General features: G+C 39.7%; 1 protein-coding gene across 1 annotated transcript in view; it reads left to right on the top strand.

The window, feature by feature from the left end:
* Positions 1 to 284: 284 nt before the first annotated feature.
* DDX60 (DExD/H-box helicase 60) overlaps positions 285 to 9879 on the top strand; it is a 47524-nt gene continuing 37929 nt past the window's right edge. Inside the window, 8 exon segments of the mRNA XM_026061028.1 lie at positions 285 to 507; positions 2078 to 2468; positions 2630 to 2699; positions 4495 to 4669; positions 6087 to 6114; positions 6117 to 6427; positions 7473 to 7580; positions 8985 to 9146. Of these exon segments, the coding sequence (XP_025916813.1) occupies positions 415 to 507; positions 2078 to 2468; positions 2630 to 2699; positions 4495 to 4669; positions 6087 to 6114; positions 6117 to 6427; positions 7473 to 7580; positions 8985 to 9146 (1338 nt within the window). The 5' untranslated portion in view covers positions 285 to 414.

The following is a 9879-nucleotide window of genomic DNA, read 5'->3' as shown; positions in this document are numbered from 1 at the left end:
GGTGTTGTTTCTGCTAACGGAGTTTTAGGGAAAGTTAAAAAGTTGAGTGCAATAGATTTGTTAGTTTCTTTTCATATGGAATTTCCTACTTTAAGAAAACAGGCTTGTAAAAATAGTAGCTTGTGGTGGCAGTGCCATAATTAGGGACCCAGTTTTCTGGTAATATCATCTTGACTCCATCTCCCAAAGTTTTCCCAGATTACTATTTACCTAAATGGTGTTTGGGTCTGTTTTTTTCCCCTTCAACAGTTTCTGGTAGTTTTCAGAGGCAGCAGGAGCAGGTCTCCCCGCCGCTGCGCGGCCGCCAGGGCACCGGGGGACGGCAGGCAGGAATGTCTGGGGGCTGCTGCCTCGGAAACGAAGCTGACCCGGGCGGCGGGGGCACGCCGGGAACAGAAACCGAAAGTGGGCGGGATGGCACCGGCTCCAGTGGCCTCGGGAGCGGCCCAGCAGCGGGGCCATAAAGGATCTGTGGCGGCGAGCCAGGCGGCACAGCAGGCAGCGGAGGCAGGTAGTGCCCAGGCCCGGGCCCGGGGCTTGGGTTGGATTAGGGTTAGGGATAGAGTTGGGGCTGGGGCGGGGGTTGGGTTAGGGTTAGGTTTGGGGTTGGATTTGGGGTTGAGTTTAGAGTTGGGGGTTTTGGATGGTAGTGGCAGCTGGGTTGGAGTTATGTTTGGGTTGGTGCTTGGACTGAGACTGGGGCTAGGGTTGAGTTTAGGGTTGGGCTTTGGGTTGGGGTTAGGTTTAGGGGTGGGGTTAGGGTTGGGAGCTGGGGTTATAGTTAGGGTTAGGTTTGGTGCTGAGGGTGGGATTGGGGCTAGGTTTTGGATTGGTTTTATGTTTGGGACTGGGGTTGGGATTAGGTTTGGAGTTGGAGCTGGCGTTGGGGTTAGGGTTAGAGTTCGGGTTGCAATTAGGGCTGGCAGTAGCATTGCGGTTATGGCTGCACACGGTGACTGGGTGGGATGCAAGGGAGCATCGGGGCCTGTGGGCACCTCAGATGAGCCTGGGATGAGGTGGTCTCTGGGCACACAGCAGGTAGGCAGGGGCACCACTGGGACAGCAGGGGTGTGCTGGCTGCTGGCAGGGTGTCCAAGCCACCCAGCTGCCCCTGTCCATCCCATGGCTCCAGACACTTCAGATGTTGAAACGTGTATTGCAGAAAAGCGTCATTGTAGCAAAGCTTTTAAGACTTTTTYGACAGGAAATATAGTGGTCCATACATGAGTATGTGCAGGTATAGTTCTGCTTTCTTTCAAAACAGCTGGCCTTCTGTTTTCAGATATGTAAAGTAACCCTTGATTAGCAGCTTGCTGAAGTAGGGATGGCAGTTTCCTAGGTRAATGACAATTTTAGCATGCAAATACATGCATTCATCCCAGAAAGAATCTCAAGCATTTGATACAGCTTTTTCAATTTAAATAAGAAAATGGAGAAAAGTTTCAAGCTTCTTCCTGCCTTGACATAAAATACATATGCAAATGCATAAAAAGTGAGCTTTATGTGGCTGTATGTATATAGATTGCTTACATTTAATGAAAATAGGCATCAAAGTTCAACTATAAAGTTATTTTAAGCACACCACTGTAATATAGCATTCTATGTGTACAGTATTTTACAGCTAGTTAATAGAAGTGTATTTTGTTTCCTTTTTCTGCAACTTCATTTCCTAGGAGTTGAAACTAATGCAAGGTGAAAATCAAAATGAGAATTTCAGCTTAGTTTTGGGTTGAGTTGATGAAATCTGAAAAATGGAGGCTGTACTTTGTTTTCTTTCTTCCCTTAAGAAAATGTGTAAAACTAAAAATGAATTCTAAGGACCCTGAAAAGACGTGCAAAGGATTTTTTTTCAGTTTGTAAAGAGTGTAAAGATGATGTATTCCTTATACTTCATAAAAATAATTACTGATTTGAAAATGAAAATGTGTCTCATATATGTTCATAAAATGGTTTCTGATTTTTCTTCAAGTTTTATTCCAATGTAGCTGTGAGGTAGATAATCTAATGGTTCAAGTGTAAGAGGATACCATATTTCCCCCAAATTACATTTTGATTATTTAGAGTTTTCTTTTTTTAGATACCAGAAACGAGATCTATGATGGACTCTGCAGAAGCTGATTTCAGGAAGGTTGTTGATGATGATGCCAGCAAGAGTGCTAGTAATGATGATCAAGACAGTGAGTTTATGTGCAGTGGGAAGCTAGGCTTAATGCAACAGTTTAAAAAGGAAGATGTAGAGAGTGGGAGTGCAAGTGACAATGATGATGAGAATGAGACCAGTGATAAAGAAGAAATAACCTTTATGCAGATGCTTAAAGAAATGGAAAATAGAGAAAAAGAAGCTGAAGACACAGATTACAGTAACTTCTATAGTACCTCAAACAGTGAAGAAGTAACACAGCAGGCCTCACAAACTGAAGGCAAGGATTTCAGAGTTCTCCAGGACAAATGTGATTCCCAAAGTCCTGGTGAGGAGATACTGTTAGCTTATGCTTGTGTCTCTGGCTTTTATTATGGTGTTATACCCTTTGGCTTTTTTGTAATTAACTGATGAGTTATGGTTATATGGTTCTACAAATAACCATAACTAATATTTAGAAATTATTCTAAATTATTCTAATTATTTTAGAAAGAATAAACCATCTTGGATTTCTGGAGAGACTGCATCTACACATTTGGACATCTCTATCACAAGGTAAGTGCACTGGGGTTCACTGAAAGAAATATAAATATAATTAAAAAAAGTTTTCTTTGAACTAAGTAGACATTGCGGTGTAGTACCCCTCAGAGCAGCTATGTGTTTGTCACCTAGATTTGTTGAAAACCAGGAGGCATAGCCACATGAAGGAAGCCTCATAATATCATAGGATGTCTACCCAAAGATTAAGGATTGTTTGCAGGTTTTAGGAGCTGATCTGCAATATGTAACTTTTGCTATTTATTATTTTTCAGAATCTCTAGCATGCTTTATAGCATTTTGAGTATGTTTCCTCACCTGTTTTAAGGCTTACTACTGTTATGGCATTTACTTCTTTTTTCACAGTTTTCCTTTTCATATGTACCTGCTATGTCTTTTGCACATCTGTTCTCATGCATGATCTTCTGCATCTCCAGATTCTGGTTCCTTTCCCTGCTTGATATGGAAAAGGATTAGCAATAGCACAGTTCACACTGACAGTGAAATGTCTTCTCTACATTCTGGAGCTGACATGCCAGAGATTAGTATTAATAAATGGCAGATAATTTAAATGTGTAGGAGAGATTTGCATAGTTTTGGTAAATGGAAAGCTATTAATTGCGTTGAATATCAGACTGGGCCTGCATAACAAAAAAAATCAGAGGCTGCTGATCCAAGTCAGAAAGAAAAGCTGGGTCTTTCCAGGTGTGTATATAAGGTGGTGTGTATCAGGCACTTTTGACAGCCATGAAGAAAATAAGCACATTCTTACCATTACAACATGGATGTTCTTTTACTATGTAATAGTATTATTTTTCCAGTGGGAGAAATGACATTTCTTTCAACTGCTGAATCTGCAGATGAAACTGAAGTCGTCTTCTGGCAAAAAAAACCCACATAGATTTGAAGTCTGCTGTTGGTGTGTCTTGGCAGTTAGGACTGAGATACTGTAGACAAACTAAGAAACAGAGAACCTTTACTGAAAGGACTTGTCTCTTCTTCATCTGGACCTGCAAAAGTTCTTCTATCTCCTTGCTCTGTCCAGAGTACAACATCATGCCCCTGGACATTCAYAGATATTTAGGCATCTGAAGAATGCAGTTAATTCCTAGGATGTACCCAAAACTACTGAGGTGCTGCCTGTTTATATCTGTCATCTTCCCACTGAAGAGGATTTGTTCCTAAGACTGGGAGGATCTGGCCTAAGGCTGGCTTAATGGCAAAATTTATTAACATTCATAAATAGTTTTCTTAAATGGGAAGGGGWTGAAGAAGTCTTTTAATTCTTTGCCCTCGTGAAGAAATATATCATGATTAGATTGCTTGTGTTGTTAAGGTACTTTTCATGCCATGGACGTTCCTTGGAGGAGGGAGGTAATTGTCGCTGTTGTGACAGTTGTTGATATCCCACTTGCTATATTTGTGTGGAAACAGTCAGGAATGCCCTCAAAATCCATTTTTTGGTTGTCTCCTGTGGGATATTTCTTTTATAGGACAGGTAGTACCTGGATAAGCAGACATGAGCAAGAGCTGCCACAGAAGTTGCAGAGGCCTCAGATGCTACAAAAGTATCCAAAATTGTAGAGGAGACAGTAGTAATACATTCAATAATTGAAAGGATTGCAAACTATTTTTGACTAACTTTAGATCCAAAAAAGATGGTTTGCTATAGATTTTACTTATGCATCTAATGTGTAGTTGATTTAATTAAGCAAAACATTTACTTTAAAATCTATTAGTAAGGAATTTTCTTCTGTCCTATATCTGTAACTTTTTTGGAGTAACATAATGTACATGCTATTTTCCTTTTCTTTCAGTTATGTCAGTCTATTAAAAGACTTTGAGTCTGAATTTTTTGTGATAGATGGAGATTCCTTACTTCTTATGTGGTTATGGAAGGAAACAGAATATCTAACCTTCTTTTACCAAGTTGAATGCTTTCTGCATGACTTCACTGAAAAAGGAGCAAAATACGTCATTGTTTTCTTCAAGGTACTGAACAAGTAACAATATTTGTTTGCTATTTAAAGCACTGCACTTTTTCAAAAGGGACTGTCTGATTCTAACCAAGTTTAGGAAACGATCTGTTTGTTGTGTCCGCAAATAAAGAGAGATGTGTGACATTCAGCAGGAATAACATTTCATTTTTTTTCTGCCTCTTCCTTGCATGAGATTTATTTTCAAATTTGCAGTAGATTTTAAGAAATTCAGTAATGTATTATAATTCACATCAGTTTTTGCTGCACAACTAACCATTAACATCCAAAGAATGACAGATCCATATTGTCCTGTATGAGGTTTTAACAATGCTTTTGTTGAATCATACATAGTTTGAATTCTATAAACATATTTCAGATTACTTAAAAATTAATAGCTTTGTTGATCCTGTCATGGAAAAATTATTAGGAAGAATGATAGCTCTATGGAAACAAAAAAGTATATTTGAAGTGACCTATGGGGGGAAAATGGGTAGTAATCATACTTCGCAAACGCAATGCAACTGAAAGGATCTGGAATCACTGCTAGGGATGGCCTAGTATTACAACTGCTCTGCAGTGCTTCCTCTTCTATACAACAGATTTTAAAGTCTTTATTTGCTGGTCATTCATCCCTTTCATATACCTTAAAGAGGAAAGCAAACCAGAAAGCACAATGGTCTGTTTTTCAGAGACAAAAGGTGCAGAAGGGGTTTTCCTTGGTTCAGTCTATGGTTCAGCTACAGAGCTCAGGAGCCCGTCCAGTGCTGTGGTTGTCAGGCAATGTTTGCAGGCTTGGGGAGGGTGGGGAAGTGGGCAAAGGGGGATACATCAGCACATAACTAATCTGTGAAAGTGATTATTCCTTTTCTCTTTGGGCTGTTTTCAGCCCCAAGAGATACAGATCAAAACTAGTACAGTTGACACCACTCGTATCTGACACATCTCTTTATATGTTTGTGTTTTCAAATAGAAAGAAACACAGTCATAAAATGAAAATACTGTAGTGGGCATTTACGAAATAGCCTGATTAGATTTTCACAGGAAATCTTAATCTCTCATTTCTCAACTTTTGAGATCTGATTTTACAACTTGAATGTTCTTTTGACATAGTTTTATTTTTTATACGTGTGTATATATRTATAAAATATATATGTATAAATACATATCTGTATGTAGACAGATCTATTTATTTTTCACATATTTATATACCTTAACAATTATTTTTTCGTTGAATTTGCTTGGCATGTCTGGTGCAAAATTACTAGTAGTGTACAAGGGAACCTTAATGATATGTGAAATAAAACAGCATTATGACACTTATAAACTGTAAATAGAATTTGAATATATGCTTGCACAACTTATGAAAACTGAATTTGAATGTTGCTCACTGGAATGTAACTGAGTAATTACATTGTTTTCATTTTCAACAGGATGCAGAACAGATGTACTTTGCACATCCCCTTTTCTTTTCCTGTGTACTGCATTAATAGAACACCTAAAGCATAACACAGACATCAGTGTTCATACAGAGTTTTCCAGTTGTTTATCATCAGAATGGGAGATTTTCCTGAAGAATAACTATCCTTATTTCATCATCGTATCTGACATAGGACTGACCTGTGTCCAAACAGACTATTTACATATCTTTATTGCTCATTCCTTGTCGAAGAAAATCAATGTTGTGCTCACTTCAGGACAGGAATATGATACTCTTAGAGTTTATGGATATCATCTTCAGAGTTTGTGGAAACACAGACTATTCTTTCAAAAGGTAAATTACACAACTTCTTTGTGGGTTTGCAATCACAGTGTTACAGTTACACAAACCTGATATATTTAAAAGAACTCAATATGAATATTAGATTTTACATACTAAAATTATAAATCAGTGATACATGGCTCATTTTATATATCTTTCGTCTAATACTCTTGAAACCTTTAACAGATAACTATTGTGACTGGTGACAAATTCCTGCCCTGTTCTCCATAGTGTCACTCCAGCCTGTACCACTGAGCACTATCTGGATCTTAGGGAGAGCTCTCCTGACAGAGGGCAGAAAGTGGTGTGACAGGCCCAAAGCATTACTCAGTCTGCTTAATGCTAATGTAACTGATCAGGCTGGACTGAGAATTTGACTATTACCTTCAATAATGAGTGGTTCAGTCCTCCCTAAATTTCACTGTGTGATGCCATGTCCTATATACAATCCAACTGAAAGCAGTGGGATCACTCTGTGTTAAGTAATGATAGCAGAATTAAACCACAGTGTTCTCAAATTTCACATGTTCTTTTAAGGTAACTAATATATTTATCTAAGTTGATATGGTAAGTTCTTTGTAGCTTCAGAAGTAGGTCACTGACTTGGACCCTCAATGTTATTATCTTTTGTGTTTTCCATAAAAGCAGCTTTTGAGCCCTACTGAAAATAATGTTAAATATACTTTATAAAATCCTGTAATATTTTATGCTTTATCCACTGGAACACAAGTTCCTGTGTCTCCTTTTTCTTTTGATGTTCCCATTTGACATCCCTGTTGATAATCACTTAAGGTATGATAAAAAGCCCACTAGTATCAAATACAACCTTTCCCATAACTTTAGTAGCCCTTGTCTTAGTTGGCTTGTAATATGCCAGGCAAGACTAGAGTTTAGTCCAGGGATGTGATGTTTAATGAAATTTTATTTAGAAGAAATATTTCTTGTAGGCTGAGGTTTGATATATAAATTTGTTTTCCATCTGTGTATGGCTAATGGTCCATGATCCATTTTATCTGTTGACTTTCGCATATAACTTTGTGACTTCTGCACTTCTTAGCATGAAAAAGATCTGCGACGTGCCTGTGAAACCGTGGTCAGGTACGCAGCAACATCCCTGTGTCTGTATGGATATCACAAGCTGAGCCTGAAAAGCATACAAAAAGATGTATTTCATCCTTTTTCCTTTTTTTTCCCCCTCAGGGTGACTATCTTTCTCCATTCCTGTTCCTGAAATTCTCTCCTACTCAGAACTGGGGTCTCTTTCCCTTATTCTAAAGAGACACCCTGAGGACACTAATGTCCTCTCTTTATCCAGTGTTCTTCACAGCCACTTGAGGCGCTGTGTTAACTTTCTTTCTTTAGGTTCACTAAAGTAGGATGGTTCAACTGGGGGCTGGTTGTTGGGATCCATCTTGTGGAATGTTTCCACCTTGCTGATTGCTTTTGTCTTGTAGAAGATGGGGACCAGCCCGTTCAACAGAAAGCTCTATCTGTAGGTGCAACGCCGCACAAGGGGGTTGCTGCTGCTGCCCCTCTAGGCAGCAGTGTGACCATTGTCTAAGCCTCCACGGCAGCAGCTGGCTCTTTGGTTAGGATGAGGGAGGGTATGTTCAGCAGCTGCAGATGAAAGTCAGTTGCTGCTGTCAGCAGCAACCTAATCTGTATGGACATCTCAAAATCTAAATCTAGCTGTTTCAGCTGCCAAGGCTTGCACACTCTGTTAACTAAAGTATTCGCAATTGGGGATATTTTTTGAAGAGCTGGATTATAGTTGCAAGGCCTGTTTTAATCATTGCTGATTAAAACAATGCATTCTTTAATCTTATTTTACAATATTTTAGCCTAGAAATATGATACTTTTATGGTACCATAATCACCTTTAGTGATTATTCTACCCATTCCATTTCCTTAAATGTTAAAGTTACACTGCAATGTTGTGAATCTACTTCTGCTCCTATTCAGAACAATAGCAAGATTTCCTTTGACTTCAGTGGGAATGATACTGGTCCAGCAAGCTGAATTTTTAGTCCAGAAGCAATTGGTGTTACTCACAAAGCATTTTAAAGTCAATAGAAACATGGCTGCCTGGCTGCTAAAAATATTTCATTTTATTATAATTATCTTTCCTGAGGCAAGTTCAATAATTAGGTAAACCATGAACAGAAAAGCATCAGGGTGCCACAAGGCTTGGCACTCCTGGGGGCTGGTAGTGGCGGGGGCTCCTGGTGACTGCAGGGTAGAACCTCACAGCCCAGGCCCATCCCACTGCCCCGTGAGGGAGCAGGGCAGCTGGGGGGCAACTGGGGGCAGCCCTGGGCATCAGGCAGTGGATGGGAATGGGCCAAGCGGGCTGTCAGCCTGCGTGCTGGGGTCTGGATCAGGCCTGGTAGGGGTTACTAGGGTCAGACACAGCCCCATGATGGCCAGGCAGGGTCATGAGGACAGGGATGTAGTTTTTGTATCCCTTTTTTTTCCTCTGGTGGAATTATATACAGGATAAGATTGATGCATCTTTTTGTAATTTTTATCATGACAGTAATTTGTGCTATTAATAATATTTTGACTGCAGGTATGCCAGACTATTCTTCTCTTGAAACAGCTATGGCCTGAAGGATCTGACATTAGGYGTACAGTCTGTGTTCTTGCTTGTGCAGTGGTTTTAAAAATGTACAGCAACATGTTGAAAAATGCAGATACTTTCATGGGAGCAGAGAAAGAACCATCAGAAAGAGTAAGTATTTTTTAACTATCCTCTCAGCACATTCATCATAACCATCTTGCTAACAGAAGAGATGGCTATCCTTCCAGATCCTAAGTTGAAGAGAGGCCCAGCTGCTGCTTTTGTGATTGCACTCCATAAATGGTTTGATTCAGAGAATTACTGTAGCCAAAGCTTCTTGAAAGGAGCATGGCCTTTCTGTGCCTCCTACAGAAGTGGCTATTTCCAGGGAACTGTTTTATCCTAGGAGTGATTACCTCCATGGAAAGTTTTACCTTAGGAGGTAGTGGTGCTCATTATTTTTCCTTTTCTTACATACAGTAGCATAGTCGCTTTTACAGAAGAATACACTTTTCCTCAAGTTAGCAAGACATTTGACAAAAAAGATTACCTAGGTTTCCTAGATGCGCACAGTCATGACATCATTTTTGTGATCATACTACAAACCTTATATTTTCATTAAGTTAACATACATAAGATACTGTATGAGGAACATATTCAGTGGACTACAGAACATAGATACTTCTTCAGTATTCCTGACCTACTTGTGACAGCAGGGCACTAAGTAGGATCGCAACCCTGGACTTCAGGAGAGCAAACTTTGGCCTCTTCAGGGACCTACTTGGAGGAATCCCATGGGTTAGGGCCCTAGAAGGAAGGGGTGTTCAAGAGAGCTGGTTAATATTCAAGCATCACTTCCTCCAGGCTCAAGAGCGGTGCATCCCTATGAGTAGGAAGTCAAGCA

This window comes from Apteryx rowi, unplaced genomic scaffold (assembly GCF_003343035.1).
Source record: "Apteryx rowi isolate R43461 unplaced genomic scaffold, aptRow1 scaffold_174, whole genome shotgun sequence".
Lineage (NCBI taxonomy): Eukaryota > Metazoa > Chordata > Aves > Apterygiformes > Apterygidae > Apteryx > Apteryx rowi.
Note: the sequence above shows the minus strand (reverse complement) of the source record. Positions and strands in the feature narration are given on the sequence as shown.